The sequence below is a fragment of the Perca flavescens genome, chromosome 21 (genome assembly GCF_004354835.1).
Source record: "Perca flavescens isolate YP-PL-M2 chromosome 21, PFLA_1.0, whole genome shotgun sequence".
Lineage (NCBI taxonomy): Eukaryota > Metazoa > Chordata > Actinopteri > Perciformes > Percidae > Perca > Perca flavescens.
Window position 1 is genome coordinate 15,491,325 of NC_041351.1, and position 17,031 is coordinate 15,508,355.

At 41.3% G+C, this 17,031-nt stretch overlaps 2 protein-coding genes across 2 annotated transcripts; one reads left to right on the forward strand and one right to left on the reverse strand.

Moving 5' to 3' along the window:
* Nucleotides 1-6,475: 6,475 nt before the first annotated feature.
* On the forward strand, nucleotides 6,476-12,708 carry LOC114547747 (tectonic-3). The gene is made up of 14 exons (XM_028567103.1): nucleotides 6,476-7,007; nucleotides 7,627-7,741; nucleotides 7,827-7,924; nucleotides 8,068-8,180; nucleotides 8,317-8,425; nucleotides 9,157-9,269; nucleotides 9,359-9,397; nucleotides 9,774-9,848; nucleotides 9,950-10,069; nucleotides 10,151-10,249; nucleotides 10,354-10,457; nucleotides 10,622-10,769; nucleotides 10,927-11,061; nucleotides 11,184-12,708. Exons 1-14 carry the CDS (start codon nucleotides 6,719-6,721, stop codon nucleotides 11,427-11,429), a joined length of 1,803 nt encoding a protein of 600 aa, XP_028422904.1. The 5' UTR covers nucleotides 6,476-6,718; the 3' UTR covers nucleotides 11,430-12,708.
* Nucleotides 11,501-17,028, reverse strand: mto1 (mitochondrial tRNA translation optimization 1). Its single transcript, XM_028567100.1, has 13 exons — nucleotides 16,813-17,028; nucleotides 15,892-16,094; nucleotides 15,557-15,756; nucleotides 15,328-15,445; nucleotides 14,831-15,129; nucleotides 14,518-14,630; nucleotides 14,201-14,391; nucleotides 13,951-14,081; nucleotides 12,815-13,019; nucleotides 12,445-12,616; nucleotides 12,197-12,306; nucleotides 11,876-12,033; nucleotides 11,501-11,752 (listed from the first exon to the last, which is right to left on the reverse strand). The coding sequence occupies exons 2-13, from the start codon at nucleotides 16,079-16,081 to the stop codon at nucleotides 11,582-11,584; spliced, it is 2,058 nt and encodes a 685-aa protein (XP_028422901.1). The 5' UTR covers nucleotides 16,082-16,094; nucleotides 16,813-17,028; the 3' UTR covers nucleotides 11,501-11,581.
* Between the last annotated feature and the right edge of the window lie 3 nt (nucleotides 17,029-17,031).

The following is a 17,031-nucleotide window of genomic DNA, read 5'->3' on the forward strand; positions in this document are numbered from 1 at the left end:
TGAAGGCCTACAGGATACTTGAGTCTACCTGAGCATGGGACCCTTACAGTGTTAGGATGAGATCATGAATAAGGGTTTCCAAATGGGAGTTTCAGGATCTATAAGACTGTAAGGTCTATCCAAAGTTGGGAGAGAACACTTGGGTCTGTGCAGCGGTGCGTGGCTTGGTGCTCTCCCTCATGAGAATCTTGTTCAATATTGAATAAAGCTGCCTATAATCTGAAATCATTGGAGTCGTTATCTGTGAGCATCTCCATCATCAATTTCCAGAGAGTTCCCTCTCTCAGAACATGTTTACATGTTTTAATGTTTAAAAAAAACATTATTTTTCTCATACTGTCTGACTGAATATACCTGCATTCACCCTCTGTCTGAAACATTGCGTTTACAGTACAAAAGGCAGGTTGAGGCAGTGAAAGAAGACTTGGCACTCGACTGAATAAAGGATACCACATTCTGTAAATCTTCTACAGTGATTAACTTTTCAATGCAGGAATAAGTAATTCAAGTAAATTGAGAGGTTAACTTAACCTCAGACAGTCTGTTACTGTATTTAAAAAATGTCAGAGACCTTGGCAGCTACTGGGCACACGGGGTGGGTGTTTTTTAACATGGGATGTTAAAAAATGTAAGAGACCAGTTGAACTTTCTTCAATTTAAGAGCATTTATGTATTTATCATAGCTTTTAGTTTTGAGTTTGTGAGTTAAAAATAACAGTACAGGATTTTTACTACTGTCTTTCACTTAGGTCCAAAATGTCATGTTTAGCAGTTTGATAAGTACAGGCCCAGTTATCCAAAAGCAATTAAGTAAGGTTTTAATTCCTTTTCTTTATAATTTATTTTTTCTTTGTAATTGTTATGATAAATAAAGACCTTGAACTTTGAAATGAGAGGGAACAAAATCAAAGAATACAAACAAAATTCTTTGCTTCTCTGGTGTAAATCTCAAGGAACATTTTGTTTACCTGTGATTGGCATTTACTTCAGTCTGCAGCCTTGCAGGGTGCTCCTAATCTCCTCATGGCCACTGAGGCATTGTAATTATGTCATGAGGAAAAACAGTGAGGTCAAGAAACTTATTTCTTGACGCTATGAACTTATTTATTCATAGCGTCATAGAGCCCAGAAGTTTTCTACTATCTTATTAGAAGCGTTGAACAAATAGTAATAATCTGTTTAATTGAAGGTGAAATGACTCTTTAGTCTGGCTATCACCAGACCAAGCTCAATCTTTTAAGATTGAACATTAGTCTGGGGAGTCTGCTCTGTATTTTCTCTGCACAAGAGGCGTGATCAACGGGTATAGTTCAAATGACTCTGTACGCAATTGGATAGTCCTTCAACCAATCAGACCAACGATCCGGGTGACGTAGCAGCGACAGCGGCATCAATGGGTTGCTGCGCTTCCGTGGCCGCTATGTTGAATCAAAGTATTTCTAATAGAGAGATGAAGTCATGCCCCTTCCGGTGGACCTCATGGGACCTAAACCTCACCTAGCTTGATGCTTGGCTTGCTCGCTAGCTAGCTAGCTTAGCTCTGTTCCACAACACATGTAACGTTATCTTAACTGATGGGTTTTATCCAGTGAAGGGTTTTCAGCAGATAAGCAAAAGAACAAGCGAGATCCTCTGCTCATTTGAGTAACGTTACATCCCCGGTACGACACACAAAGACATCGTAGCTTCAGCAAGACGTCATCCATGAAGTGTGTAGTCTTTGTAATTACGTATTTTCACTGTCTTTATACTTCAACAGTTTAACAACAAACTGAGACTTTCTTCGGTTGAAAAATAATGTTTTAAATTGACAAATATCATATTTGTAATCCATGGCTCAATATAAACGGGATGAAAAAATAATTATTATCTGTCCATTGACTATCGTTCATATTTTTTCCGAATTAAGGTCCCATGGACTGGAAGTAGAAGGGTGGGACTTCACGCCCCTTCCGGTGGACTGCATGGGACCTTAACTAGGAAAAAATATGAACGGTAGTGAACGGGGAGAGGCAAATTATTTTTTTATCCCGTTTGAATTGAGCCATGGATTACAAATATGATGTTCGTCAATTTAAAAGATAATTTTTCAACCGAAGAAAGTCTCAGTTAGCCATAGGTTTGTCATATGACCACTTAGTTTTGTGTGAAACCACTCAGTGAACTACATCTCCCGTCTCACACAATCTACCTCACCTAGCTTGATGCTCTATTTGCTCATTTAAAATAGCTGTGATAAAACCTCTTCTGAAAAAACCCACTCTCAATCCTGAGGTCTTAGCAAACTATAGACCTATATCTAATCTTCCCTTTCTATCCAAGATCCTTGAGAAGGTAGTTATGTGATTTTCTACATAGCAATAGTTTATTTGATGACTTTCAATCAGGATTTCGAAAGAATCATAGCACAGGGACAGCACAGGTGAAAATTACTAACGACCTTCTAACTGCTGCAGACTGTGACTTGTCTCCATTCTTGTTTTACTAGATCTTAGTGCTGCATTTGACACTATTGACCATACAATCCTGTTACAGAGATGGGAACATTTAGTTGGCATTAAAGGAATCGCTCTAAGCTGGTTTAAGTCCTATTTCTCTGATCAATCTCAATTTGTTAATGTTAATGATAAATCCTCCAAGTCCGCTAAAGTTAGCCATGGCGTTCCACAAGGCTCAGTGCTTGGACCAATTCTATTTTCCTTATATATGCTTCCTCTTGGTAATATTATTAGGAAACACTCAATTAACTTTCACTGTTATGCGGATGACACCCAATTATACTTGTCAATCAAACCAGACGAAACCAGTCAGCTAGCTAAACTTCAAGCGTGCATTTAAGATATAAAATCCTGGATGACCTATAATTTTCTGATGTTAAACTCTAACAAAACTGAAGTTATTGTGCTGGGCCCTAAACACCTCCAAACCTCATTGTCTAAAGACATAGCTACTCTGGATGGTGTTGTCCTGGCCTCCAGCACTACTGTCAGAAATCTAGGAGTTATTTTTGATCAGGATATATCCTTTAACGCCCATCGAAAACAAACCTCAAGAACAGCCTTTTTTCATCTTCGTAACATTGCCAAAATTAGGAATATCCTGTCTCAAAACGATGCTGAAAAACTAGTCCATGCATTTGTTACTACCAGGCTGGACTATTGTAATTTCCTACTGTCAGGTTGCTCAAATAAGTCCCTTAAGACTCTCCCAGCTGATCCAGAATGCTGCAGCGCGTGTTCTCACAAGAACTAAGAAAAGAGATCATATTTCTCCTGTATTAGCTTCTCTGCATTGGCTTCCTGTAAAATCCAGGATTGAATTTAAAATCCTTCTCCTGACCTACAAAGCTCTAAATGGTCAAGCACCATCATATCTAGAAGAGCTCCTAATAGTCCTAATTATTGTCCCACTAGAGCACTGCGCTCCCAGAATGCAGAGTTACTGGTGGTACCTAGAGTCTCTAAAAGTAGAATGGGAGCAAGAGCCTTCAGTTATCAGGCTCCTCTCCTATGGAACCAGCTCCCGATCTGGGTTCGGGGGGGCAGAAACTGTCACCTCATTCAAGAATGAACTTAAAACTCTTCTATTTGATAAAGCTTATAGTTAGGGAGTGAGGAGTTGTAGCGTCTGCCTAACCAGGCCCACATGCTTCTCTTCATAGTCGTTAGATTAATAATATAACAAAAGTAGAGGGAGGCAGGCCAGCACAGCCCGATCCGCCAGGGGAGAGTTTCAAGCCCAAACAGGCCACCTCTCCTTATGACCCGTCTCTCTTAGTTACGATGTTATAATTTTAGACTGCCGGGGGACTTCCTTCCTTCCTTTGACACACTGAGCTGCTCTCTCCTCTCCCTTTCTATTACCATTTGTGTGCATCCCGTCCCAGAAATGCTTGTCATTAATCCTAGCTTCTGGGGAGTTTACTCCCCGGAGTCCTTATGTTTTTTCACCCAGCGTATTTCCTTGGAGAACGTTGGCACCAAGATCTTGGTTGCAGCTGTCGACGTGGTCCTGCTGCACTCCCTGCTGAGCTCAGCGGTGCCCTGCAATGTCATGCTGCGTCCTGCTGAACCCTGCTGCTTCCTGCTACGTCCATCCATGCTCTGCTGGGCCACGCTACATCCTGTAACGCCCTGCAGCACACTGATATGACATGAACTACTATGACTACCATTTGAAGTCACTGTTCCATTATCAATGTGACTATTACTGCCACTGTTCATCGCATCCCCAACCGGCACTATCAGACACCGCCTACCAAGAGCCTGGATCTGTCCGAGGTTTCTTCCCAAGAGGGAGTTTTTCCTCGCCACTGTCGCACTGCTTGCTCTTGAGGGAATTACTGTAATTGTTGGGGCTTTGTAAATTATAGAGTGTGGTCTAGACCTACTCTATCTGCAAAGTGTCTCGAGATAATTTGTGTTATGATTTGATACTATAAATAAAATTGAATTGCTCGCTAGCTAGCTAGCTTAGCTCTGTTCCACAACACATGTAACGTTATCTTAACTGCTGTGTTTTATACAGTCAAGTGTTTTCAGCAGAGAAGCAAAAGAACAAGCAAGATCCTCTGCTCATTACAATAACGTTACATCCCCGGTACGATACACACAGACATCGTAGCTTCAGCGAGACATCATCCATGAAGTGTGTAGTCTTTCTAATTACGTATTTTCACAGTCTTATACTTCAACAGTTTAACAAATAAACTGAGACTTTCTCCGGTTGAAAAATTATCTTTTAAATTGATGAACACCATATTTGTAATCCACGGCTCAATTCAAATGGGATCAAAAAATAATGATTATCTCTTCATTGACCTTCGTTCATATTTTTTCGAAAGATAGGTCCCATTGGCCAGAAGTAGAAGGGCGAGACTTTGGCTCTCTATAAGGACAGGCTTTGGTTGAATGTAAACAAGAAGCTGCTTGGTCGCTTCTCTATCGTCGTCGTGTTAAACCCGCCAGTAGCACACCAGGTGGATTAGCCAGTTTGTGACTGGTCCCCACAAAATTGTAACCGAAGCAGGGTAGATAAATGTACAGATTTCCTGCCTGAGCTGTAAGGCAAAATCAAATCGCTGGCAGATCGGGCTGGGTTTACCCAGTCTAATGACTCTCAGGAATGTAATTTAATCTACTTACACCCCCCCTAAATGAACTTGTATGTAACCCCGGGCCTTGGCTCAGACTGGGCCAGATTCATACAATCGAAGTCCTAGTAGCTCACCAGGTTGTCTCTGGCATTGCGTGCCCGACGTAGGTAACCTTTACACGCGATCAGGTGGGAGAGATGAATGCAGGACAAAGAATGCATGTAATCTGATGAGACATTTGTTGTTGGCATTGTACTGTGAAATTTGATAACTCTTGGTGTAACAAATTTTCTTCAGAAGTTTAGGACATAAATTTGGGTCAATGATTGAATATGTAGGCCAAGGCCAATAAGGTCATTACTTTTTCATTACCATTTTTACTATCATTTGTGCCTGCTTCCTCTGTGACACAGATACCATATACCTCCAGACACAGGAGACATTAAATAAGCATATACAGCAAAATTACTGCATGACCTCTTCAGTTAATAAATGCTTTCTTATGGAGAAATTGCTGTATTTGCATGCTAAACTCTGTAACTTAGGCATTTGGTGCTGAGGGAAATGTTTATGGGTTAATGGCTCATTACAGCTCTAGCTTATCCACTTGCATGGAACTGGATGTTTATGTCCTGACATGTCAGACCTTGTATATGGGTTGAGAACATTGACATATATAAAAGGTTGAGAACAACAGACTGTTAATATTAATGGACAGAGCATGTGTGACGTCACCCATTGGTTTGTGGAGACCTGCCATGAATCGTCGAGTTTGCCATTACGGGCGCAGACATCCTGTGACGATTTTAGACGAGAGGGAAGAGTAAGGGAGGAGCCACGTTACGTTACACACTTTCACTGGCAATCACATCATAGCCACGCCCTAAAACACCCCTGCTTTATCGCCGATTTTAAAATCAACGAGACCATAATTAAAAAAATTAACATAATTCTGTGTTGAAGAAGACTTAAAACTAGCGATTGAGACCATAAACTAATTATGAAAATGTTTACTGAGGCATTTGAACCGGATGCATTGTCCATTAATATAAACAGTCTATGGTTGAGAAGCAAAAAATATCTTAGGAGTTTTAGCAAAGGCTAGTGGACATACATTGCATTTGAAGTTGATATTCTGGAGACAAGCTCAACTCAACCATTACCTCAGATAAAGTCAAATGTACAATCTAAAGCCTATATTTTGGAATATTGTACAGAGTAAGCTATTATATGCAATGACATGTAAGCACAACCACAGACTTATGGAAAGACCATTGCTGAAGAAGTTAGAAAAATATATATTTCTTCTCTTTTACAGGTTTTACGGTAGTATTAACTTAGAAACGGAAGCCGCCTTGACAACTTCCTTGGTAACGAGAAGAAGCTTGTTGTCGGTGTAGTTTGCCTAGCATGTTCAGCTTAATGCATCCATGGAAAATGTTTCCTTAATTGCTTATATTTAATTTTAACGTTGGTTTATTTTATTGTAAGAATTCATAGGTGTAAAGTTGTAACGAGTGACGTAGGAGAAATCTGTCCAGCCAACTGTAAAGTTACCATTCTTTTACAACAGCTAGCTAGCTAGACGTCGCACTGTTGACCGCAACATGTCTCTTTGACGAAATGAATTCCCGCCAGTGGTTTTCAATTCAGATATTTATCGTCTCGTGTGGACGTTTGGTCCACGCAGCCACAGAATCCGGGACTCCCAGCCCTATAAATGGAGCGCCGTTCAGCTCAGCAACCCCTGCTCCGGGCGGTACAGCGGCCGTGGACCCCACCAGCGTGGGCACCACTGAGGCGGCCACTCTGGACGCCATGTCAACCACGGCGCTGACTGTGTCTCAAGCTCCCACTGTGGTCACCGAAGCGCCCCCTGCAACCACCGTCCAACCTCTTGTGGCTTCAGAGGGTAACTTACACCTGCCTCTTGGGATCTTGTCTTTTTTTGTTTGTTAGGCCGTTTTGATGGTTTGATAACCAGAGGTGCTAGCAAGCTACATGAACATCAAGCTGTCTCCCACTGCTTGTGCAAGCCAGACCCAATTCATTTTTTGTACATCTTAAGCTTCTTAAACCCTATCATCTGTTTTTAGGTGCCCCTTGGTAATGCAACCAACGGTGCTTTTTAGCAAGTGTACAGAACAATACCAGGTTTAAAATAGTTTGCCCTTTCTCTTTTGTGCACTGTAATAGCTGCTGAACTTCAAGAACTATTACCGCTTATTAACGATATCTCAGACCCTAATTGGAAACTTTGAATTACTTTGTAATTTTTGATTAAAGTGTACAGTTTCAACTAAACATCTTGGCTTTTTACAGTTAGATCTAAGTTATTTCCAAAAAGATCAATGGCCACAAACATTGTTGAATTCACTTTTTACAACTATAAACTCAATAACATAGCTAAGGATTTAAAAAAAACATTGACAGTGTCAGTGTCAGTGTCAATGTTTACTCTTGTTAAACCAGTAAACACAAAACGGAAGTTGTCCTGACTAACACAAGTCTTTTCTGTTGTTGTTATCAAGGTTGTCTCTGTGATTTAACTCCTGATTTCTGTGACATTGGCTGCTGTTGTGACGCCGTTAATTGTGGTGTTGCGAACTTGAGTACCGTCTTCACCGGATGTTCACAGAAAGCCATGTAAGTCTTCTGCACACGCGTTGAAGTCATAGCACATAAAGTGCACATTTTTAGCATTTAAAAGTTTTTATTTTTTATTTCACAGATCCGGAGTTTGCATTGAGAAATGGCTGATGTTTAGGGCTAATGTGGATTCATCTCTTGTCACTGTGACTGACTCATTGTTTTGTGTACGGCCTAAAGGTACGTAGATGTAATGAGAATATATTAATTTAAAATAAATACCCCACCAGCGGAATCACTGAATATGTTACAGCTAATTTTTGCAAGAGCGTATCAGTGTGCAACCTGTAAGTATCCCCCACTAATGCAGCATCTCCCAACAGATAATGCACCACAGTCCCTCCCAGCTCTACCTCAGTATCCAACTTTAGGGGACTCTTACCACTTCTCACCACCAGCACCTACAGGCAGCAGCCACAGCAGAGATTTCTATAGGGTAAACTGATAAGATGTTTTTCTGCTTACAATGTTGAATCTAAAGTATTAAAAGTAATACACTTTAATACTACAACTAAATCAGGGAGTCTATCTTTAATAGGTTAAATGCATAAAAGATTCTTTAATTTTTGTAGGTTGATGATGTCATCCAGACATATTTCTCCAGCTCGTCTGTGCGGAGTCTCCTTCATCAGCCGTCTCCAGGGGCTGCTACTGCATTGTGTATCAACCGCAACCCTGCAAGTAAGTTCACACCAAATAAAAAAGTATGTCAAACTGTTGCGTGTCGCAGTGTAGTAGAGTTCCCCCAAACGTTTTTAAATCCAGACCTGCCATCTAGGTTAAGTTTTGTGTCTGGGAATTTCTCTCTTCAGAATGAGCAGTCTTTCTCATGTCAATCTCTCAGTGCACTAGTAACAGCAAAATTACATAAAATCACATTTAGCCAGAAGGCCCCTTTGTCTCCCTTAATGAAATCCTACAGTCCCTGAAGTACTCCCATAGCAGTTAATAGTAATTGCTTCCTGTATGATGAGCAAACTCAAACGGAAATTTGAAGTAATTTTTCTTTTGAATATTTGTGCAGTGTTTTTATAAAAATACACACTATGCTTAACTTGTGTTGTCCTTCGGGTCACTGGGACCCGTTCAGTTTATTTGACGTTTTGTATTGGCCTTGCGTTGAGCTTCGGGTCCTCGGTGACCCTCGCGTACTATGTGATGACATTTCACGTGAACTGGCTGGGGCCTCGTCCTTCGGGGTCCCGAGACCCATCCTGCACTTGAACGCGTTAAATAAACTAAACAAATCCCCGTGACACGAAGGACAATACAAGGGTTAAACAGTCATTGCATTGCTATACTGTATGTGAAGTATATTGTGTCTGTATATCACAACCGTATTAACCACTATAACTTTTTTTTTTTTTTTTTTTTTTTTTTTTCCTAAAAACCCTGTTTTCTCCTGCTTGCAGAGTTCTTGAGGTCTGTGTCTCTGTCTTGTACCCGCATGTTGACTCCTCAGTCATGCACCACAGACCCAAATTTAAACGCCCGCTCCTACTTCTCTAACCTGAGCCTGATCAAGGTTAGTGAGTGTCTGCACTAAATGCTTCTATGCAGACAATTACTGGTGAGACTCTCAGATAGGCTAACATCAATATTTTTTTATTACAGATTCCAAAAGTTGGGACGGCGCAAGTGTCAGACGTACTGGTAAGTCACTGATTGTACGTACAGCTCAAAGCCATACATGATATTAGCAGTAACCCTTTCATTTTGCACTTCAATGCCTCTGCACAAGTTGATATGATAAACCTACGAAATAAGCTGCCAACGCTAGCATTTGGGGCTTTGTCCTGCATGTCGTAAAGCACAAGTCTTAGAATTAAACACTATACCTTGTATCTACAAACAAAAACTGAATCTGTAGCACAAATAATTAACTTGTTAGGTTTCTTCAACAGCCTCTTGAGAGTGGATTTTTTTTTAAAGCAAGGTATTAGCCTGTAAAGGAACAGTATGTGCATTAAAAAATACATCTTAATAAGTTAATGCCATTTAAAAGAGGCACTGTACTAACTTGTTTCAGATCCCAGTTACTCCACTGACTGAATGGCCTGCACCAAGTGAACAAAACAATTCCTGTGTCAATGTGGTGAAAAATGTAAGTAGATGAAAATTTAAGACCCGCCCCCCCCCACAATTTTTTTTCCTAAATCACACAAATTCTTTAAACCCAAGTTTAAACTCCTGGTTCTCCTGTAGGTGGAGTTTGTCATTGGATACACAGGCAGAGGGGAACTCACGTACGCAACAGTGAACGTAGTCTTAGCTGATGTGGATCCAAATCAGTTGCTGTTGCAGACACACTCTGTACAGTTCCAGGTAGCCTGTTAAAGCCACATATTTCTTCACTAAATGCACTACAGATTCAAACACTTACATTATATCATTTCTTTCTTCCAGCTGGCAACACCCAGCTCCACTACCGAAGGGCTGATCCCTGCAGTCGGACTCAGAGTGGGCTCTCCTGTCATTGGTCGCTTTGATGGAGAAGTGAAGCCTGTATCCTCACAAACAACATCATCAACTTCTCTTTCAGTTACTGTTTCATGTATCCAACTAGCTTGGAGTCAATCATGCATCAAGGTTCCTTGACAGTGAGTTAGCTGACCACACTGGGGCTGTCACAGAGTGGGGAGTGTTCCTCGGACCCCAGCAGACGAGCAGTCGTCCTCTTCACACACAACACCGTCACTGGCTGCACATTCAGGTAAGTAGTTGCTTTGCTTCTATCATCTAGTTTTAACTGATGTTTCTTACATGAAGAGTAGCGGTGGAGTTGCTAAAAGTGAATCCTAGTATTAAAGATTATTATAATGCAATGAGTTTTATTGAATCTTCCATGTGTCATTTCACTTTCTGTATGCTGTTTAGTTCCCCATCTAGTGACTGTTCAGAGCTGCGTTCCCAGATTTACGGGATCTTGCAGGGACTTGCTACGCCCGATGTGATCGCCATGAACTCGGGCTCCCAACCGGATTGGACGAAAGCCATCACCCAGGAGTGTCCTGTCAGCCGGCAGGTACAGCTGAATCAGGAATTGAAAGTATTTAAAAAAAGAAAAGAAAATTGAATAACTGAATGTTATGTTTTTGGATTATCTGAAACTTTAGATTGTGTGCCTGTGGTTTGAATCTACAGTCTTGTGTTCCTCCTATTTATTTTGTTCCCTCTCTCAGGAAACCTGTGAATTAGGCTGCGTCCTCCCCAACTCTCTCTCTGTCAGAGTACTGTGGGCCCGCCAGGGTCTCTTAGACCTTCCCCAGAACTACATCCTGGGGGCCAAATACATTTTTCAGTGTCAAAATTTCAAGGTAGGCACATGTACTCTCTCACTGTGAGGCAAGCATCAAAAATCCTTTTTATCTGTACAACACACGTAGTTTTCACTTCTATGAAGATGTTAAAAATACTCTCCTCCCATTTTTCCCCTCAGTGTCCTCAGTCTTCCCCTATTGCTCTGACCACGGAGGTGACGTTTGTTGACACTACAGTTTACCCAGAACCCCCCAGAGGCTCGTCTCAGTCTAACTGGAAGTTTCCATTTGGTTTCTTCACTAGAGGCACTGCTGAGCTGGACGGGCACATTGTCATTAATGGCTGTGACACTGGGACGGTCACATGGAGTTTAACGCTGTTCACAGTAATGTTACTAACAGGATTACAATTCATCACCAGGTAGTCTGATAGATAACAGTGGAAAGAATGTTTACTATGTCATTTAATTTTTTTTTTTTTACAATATAAAGTAAATCATATAGAAATGCTAATTTATTCTTTTGTACATTTTCCGGAATACATACATTTTTACATGACATTTTACGAGTTATTATTTCACTGAGGTAAAGCTGCATTTCTTCCACATAGCTCCTCTTCTCTCTCCTTCTTTTGGTCTGGTTGGTTTCTGTGCGTTCTTCGCTCCTTTTGTCCTGTGTGGCGTACGTAGTTAAGGAGATGGACAATTGCAGCTGGAGTGATACCTTGCAAACGTGTAGCAGCACCCAGCTGGACGATAAAGCATGGTATTAGTTGCAAATTAATTCATTTCTTTTATTAAACCGTACAAAAGTTTGTTTAATTTAGCCAGAACAAAAAGTTATTAGGAAGCAGTAAATACACCATACTCACAGTGCTGGGTCGAACTCTGTCCAAAATCTCTCTGACTTCCTGAGACAGAGACACCGGCAGAGAGAAATAGTCTATGTCCTGTGGAAGAGACATGTTCTCCTCCTTCTGAATTCTCTCAATCTCTTTCTTCTGAAGGTTACAGTGAGGTCGGTACACAGCTAAATAACAGGAGAAATGATTTTATTGAGAAAATATGAACCATGCTGTGGTAGTTGTGGACAATATCAAAGCAGCATTTTGAGGCAGTGCAGAAGGATAACTGAGCCATGAAGGCAAGGTTCCCCTTCCCTCCTGCTTCAAAATGCCCAAACCAGTTTTTACCCTCTATCTTGAGTCTTTGTGAGAACTCCATGTGTGGTAAAAGGCACTCTGGGAAGGCAGATGCCAGCATTTCAAAGGACACGTCGTTGTACTGCAGCACGTCCATACCACTGAAAAAGAAACCACAAAGTAACAGTCGGGACCAAGAATTTACCACTTTTGACTGTATCTTGAGATAAAACGTCCGACATGCTCTGCTGAGCAGATTTGGTCCATGACACTGGTGATTCCACATATTTGTCACTCACGTCAGTAGAGTGCTCTTAGCCTCGCTCATACGCATGTCGGGCAACTTTTTTCTCCAGTTGTGGGTGGACAGAGAGAGAGCCTGAAGGGCTGCCAGTGCATCCTGCAGACTGTCCCTTACTCTCACAGCCTCCTGGTAGCGCAAGGTGGACACACATCCCACCTCCTCAAACCCTGGCAGAGGAAAACATTTATGAGTGGAGAAAAACTAGAAAAGTAGAACAACCACTTGTTGGACCCATCATGACTCTGTAAAGTGTTCTCACTGTCCAGAGATAACTTCTGTTATGATTTGACACTCTAAATAAAATTGAAATGAATGACTACAGGTTGTCTCACATCCGGATAGGTCTGTGAAATAATTAAAAATACCTTTCAGAGTGAGGCGGAGGTCAGCATTGTCCGGCCTTAGAGAGGTTCGAAACTCAGCCCGGCTGGTGAACATGCGGTACGGCTCTGTAACGCCTCGACTCACCAGATCATCAATTAGAACTCCAATGTAACTCTCTGTCCGAGACAGTGCTACTGGTGGCATGGAGAGTGCCCAGCGGGCAGCGTTCACCCCTGCCCACAGGCCCTGCACAGACAGAAACAAGAGCAGGGCTGCAACTAACAATTCTTTTCATTGTTGATTAATCTGTCATTTGTTTTCTCGATTAATCAATATATTATTATTGAGTAGGGCTGGGCGATATGGAGAAAATCAAATATCACGATATTTTTGACCAAATACCTCTATCGATATTGTAGTTTTGACTATTGGTGCTTTCACAAAATATTTACACAATGAGATTTTTGATAAATAATCATCACTATTGTGGATATAATGACTAAGTGGGTAAAGGCAAATAATAGAACAGTCTGGTAAGTTCTGAAAATGACATAACTTTACTGTGATGCAGCTTTTAAAACCAGGAAAAGACAACACTTATGCCATATTACGATATCCAAAATCTAAGACGATATCTAGTCCCATATCACGATATCGATATAATATCGATATCTTGCCCAGCTCTATTATCGAGTTATTTGGTCTCTAAAATGCCAGAAAAAATAGTGAAAAATGCAGATCAGTGTTTCCCAAAGCCCAAAATGATGTCCTCAAATGTCTTGTTTTGTCCACAACTCAAAGATATTCAGTTTACTGCCATAGAGGAGAGAAGAAACTAGAAACTATTCACATTTAAGAAGCTGGAATCAAAGTAATAATAACTCACAGATTATTCGCTTATCAAAATAGTTGGCTATTAATTTAATAGTTGATAACTAATCAATTAATCTATTTTCCAAGTGAAACAAACAGCAATTACAGGTAAAACCAGTAAGACAACAAGCTCCTCATTCTGTTACTCCTGGAAAATACAACTACGTGATACGCTCTAGAGCCCAGAGAGTGTACTGTGAGGTAGTGGCAGAAGACTGAAAATTGGTTGACATCGATGCATGTTTTATGACCCACAATTTAAACACTGAATTGCTAAATATAGTGTAAAGAAAAAAGCAGCTACCTGTGCAGCAGCCTCCTCGTACCCTGTTGTTCCGTTTATCTGACCGGCCAGAAAAAGCCCCTGAGTGCTTTTCACCTGCAGGGCAGGGCTCAGCTGAGTGGGACACACAAAGTCATACTGCACACCATAACCTGGAAAAGCCCAGAATATTAAAAAAAAATACAAATAAAATCCAGGCAACACAGTAGACATGCTTTTAGATTAATTAATTATTACTATGCAGATCAAACGGGATTCATGCAGTAAATACCAGGCGTGTGGATCTCAGCTTTGTGCATGGCAGGGATTTCTCTGATGAGGCGGAGCTGCACGTCAGGGGGCATGGTCATGGAGAGACCCTGAGGGTATAAAAGGTCAGAGGTCACCCCCTCAGGCTCCAGCCACACCTGGTGCTGTCTGCCTGGGAAACGAAGCACTCGCGACTCAATGGAGGGACAGTATCTGTGACAGCCAAAGACTAGAGTTAATACTTTTCAGTTTCAGAACACACTGTGTGTGTGTGTGTGTGTGTGTGTGTGTGTGTGTGTGTGTGTGTGTGTGTGTGTGTGTGTGTGTGTGTGTGTGTACCTGGGACCCTTGGTGTCCTGCTGTATGTGACAGTTAAGATGAAGACTCTCCCTCACCACTCTCTCTACACCAGGAGTAGTATAGGTCAGGTAGCAAGGCAGCTGCTCTTCAGGCTGAAGAATTGTTTAGTTACCAGATAAAAGTAAAAATAAAAAAATAATGGATATAATGTAGAAGTCCTTTTGTTGACTAAACAAAAACATGTAATAGACAGCACTTTTTAGATCTTCTACACTTCTAAATTAGTTTAACCTTTTCTTGTATACTAGTGCTGAATAATCTGTTACTCAATTAGTCAACCAAATGAATTTACCTTGCAGCGTGTGTGTGTATTAAGGAAGCTGAATGGAGTTGGATGACTGTCAGGGGGGTGAACGTGAGCCAAGGAAAGGTCTACTGAATCCTTCACAATCCTGGGAGGGGTACCAGTCCTCAGTCTGCCTATCCTTAGCCCCAGCCTCTCCCTCAGTGTCTGGGACAGCCCAGCACTCGATGGCGCGTCTCCAATCCGACCCCCGGGGGACATGCTTTGGCCCAGGAAGAGGGAGCCAGACAAGAAAGTACCAGTAGTAAGAACCACGGAGCTGGCTGAGATCAGGTGGCTTCCATTTGCTGAGACGATGTCAAAACAAGTGCAAGATCGTAAACTGAATAACAGATCACTTTTTTTCTGTAACTTATACTGGAAAATGTTGAAAGTGCATTTTACTGGTTTGTCCAACAAACTCCACAACTGATTGGCTTCAAAATTTCATTTGAATCCTAATCGTAATAGCATAGGATAAAATATCAATAGCATTTTCTCCTTACCCAAACGTATCCCAGTGACTCTGTGGTGTCCAAGCTCCTCTGGGTTTGGTTCTGATACCAGCAGCTCCTCTACTGAGCCCTCCAACACCGTCAGCCTGGGAGTGGACTGCAGCTCAGACTGAATGAGAAACAGCAGGCAGACGCACGGTTAACATTTTTTAATCCATTCACAGACAACAATTCTGTTATACTAAACAAAAAAATGAAACCACATCTGTGTATAAGATACCTGAATAAAATTGCGGTAGCGCTGCCGGTCCAGCTGGGCCCTCGGGCCCCACACAGCGGGGCCTTTTCTACGATTCAGAATGGAGAAATGGATCCCAGCCCAGTCTCCTGCTCGACCACACAGCCCATCCAGAGCATCTACCTCCTTCACCAGCTGGCCCTTCCCTACTCCCCCCAGAGACGGGTTACAGGACAAGGCACCTGGAGGGACGTGATGGGAGAAGGAGTATATTTTGGTAGAACGTTTTTAATCACAAAAAAAAAAAAAAAAAAAAATACTATCTAGATTGCACTAAGAGGATGTTTTTTAAAGGGCAAACTGTCTCTTTCTCTCACCAATGGTTTGTATCTTCTGTGAGACCAGTAGTGTCTCTGCTCCCACTCTGGCTGCCGCCGCCGCCGCCTCGGTCCCTGCATGACCCCCACCCACAACAATGACATCATACTGCTGTCTGGCAAGATGACTGCCACGTCTGGAAACCAGTGACAGAAAGTTCTGCAGGGGTTGAAGCTTCTTTGTCAACATGTGGGATGCATACCTGGAGTGAGGGTTAGATGGTCAGAAATGTGGACCTAATTACTTTTTTCAATGGGAGCAGTACAGAGTGAGGACAAAACTGCCTCTAATCTTTAGTTAAAAAGAAGTTACTTGATGCTATTACTCCATCAAAGGTAAGTGGGTCATGCATTCAAAATGTACTCAAGTGTAATAAAGAAAAAAGTGTAAAGGAATTCATGGTAAGATTTACCAGTGTACATGCTCAAATGATTCCTTTTGAGTTGTTACATTTTTGTTGCATCACTTCTGACATGTAACAATTATTTTGAAATGTAAGATGATCTAACTACTTAATATACTGCTGCTACATTTACTTGCACTTCTGTTAAAATTAAATGAAATGAAAACTTGTCACCATTGGAAGCATTAGCATACATTTGAGCCAAGGAAAATACTAACACCTTTCAAGCCTTAAGAAGTGACTATTTGACATTAAAAACGGATTTTTCACTTAAAATAAATGATACAGCAGGGTAACTTCCAAACAGCTTTAGGCCAAACTGCTACTCATATTTTATATAAGGTGTAGATATTAAAGAGTCCTGCATGTAAATACCGTAGTTTTCCATTTATCTTTATAAAGAGGTTCGTGACAGATAATTTCATATGTAGGCCTACATACATAACACTACTGTATTTGTACGTAACTATAGGTCCTTTGCAACTCCCAAATTAGCTTGAGTATTAAATGTACTTACAATTTCTTTGGCAGAAGACGAAGAAGGTATTTGTTTAATTTCCAGAATTATGTCAGGAGAAACTAAAGGAAAGATCAAGATCCTTGAGAAAATAACCAAACCCCTGCTACACAAACGCTCTTTGTGGAGGCTGCCATGCTGTCTGTAGCTTACAGTCGTAATAACTGGTGTATAGACGCACTAACAATGTTGTTTAATAGGTCAAGTCAGTTTGTTTGC

Coding starts and splice junctions, on each gene's coding strand:
- mto1 (XM_028567100.1), bottom strand. CDS start 16,081: ATGTTGACAAAGAAGCTTCAACCCCTGCAGAACTTTCTGTCACTGGTT. Junction 12,034..12,196: donor ACAAAGACTCAAGATAGAGG/GTAAAAACTGGT, acceptor CCTGTTATTTAG/CTGTGTACCGACCTCACTGT. Junction 11,753..11,875: donor ACAGAGTTCGACCCAGCACT/GTGAGTATGGTG, acceptor TTTATCGTCCAG/CTGGGTGCTGCTACACGTTT.
- LOC114547747 (XM_028567103.1), top strand. CDS start 6,719: ATGAATTCCCGCCAGTGGTTTTCAATTCAGATATTTATCGTCTCGTGT. Junction 8,181..8,316: donor ACAGCAGAGATTTCTATAGG/GTAAACTGATAA, acceptor TAATTTTTGTAG/GTTGATGATGTCATCCAGAC. Junction 9,270..9,358: donor CTAACCTGAGCCTGATCAAG/GTTAGTGAGTGT, acceptor TTTTTATTACAG/ATTCCAAAAGTTGGGACGGC.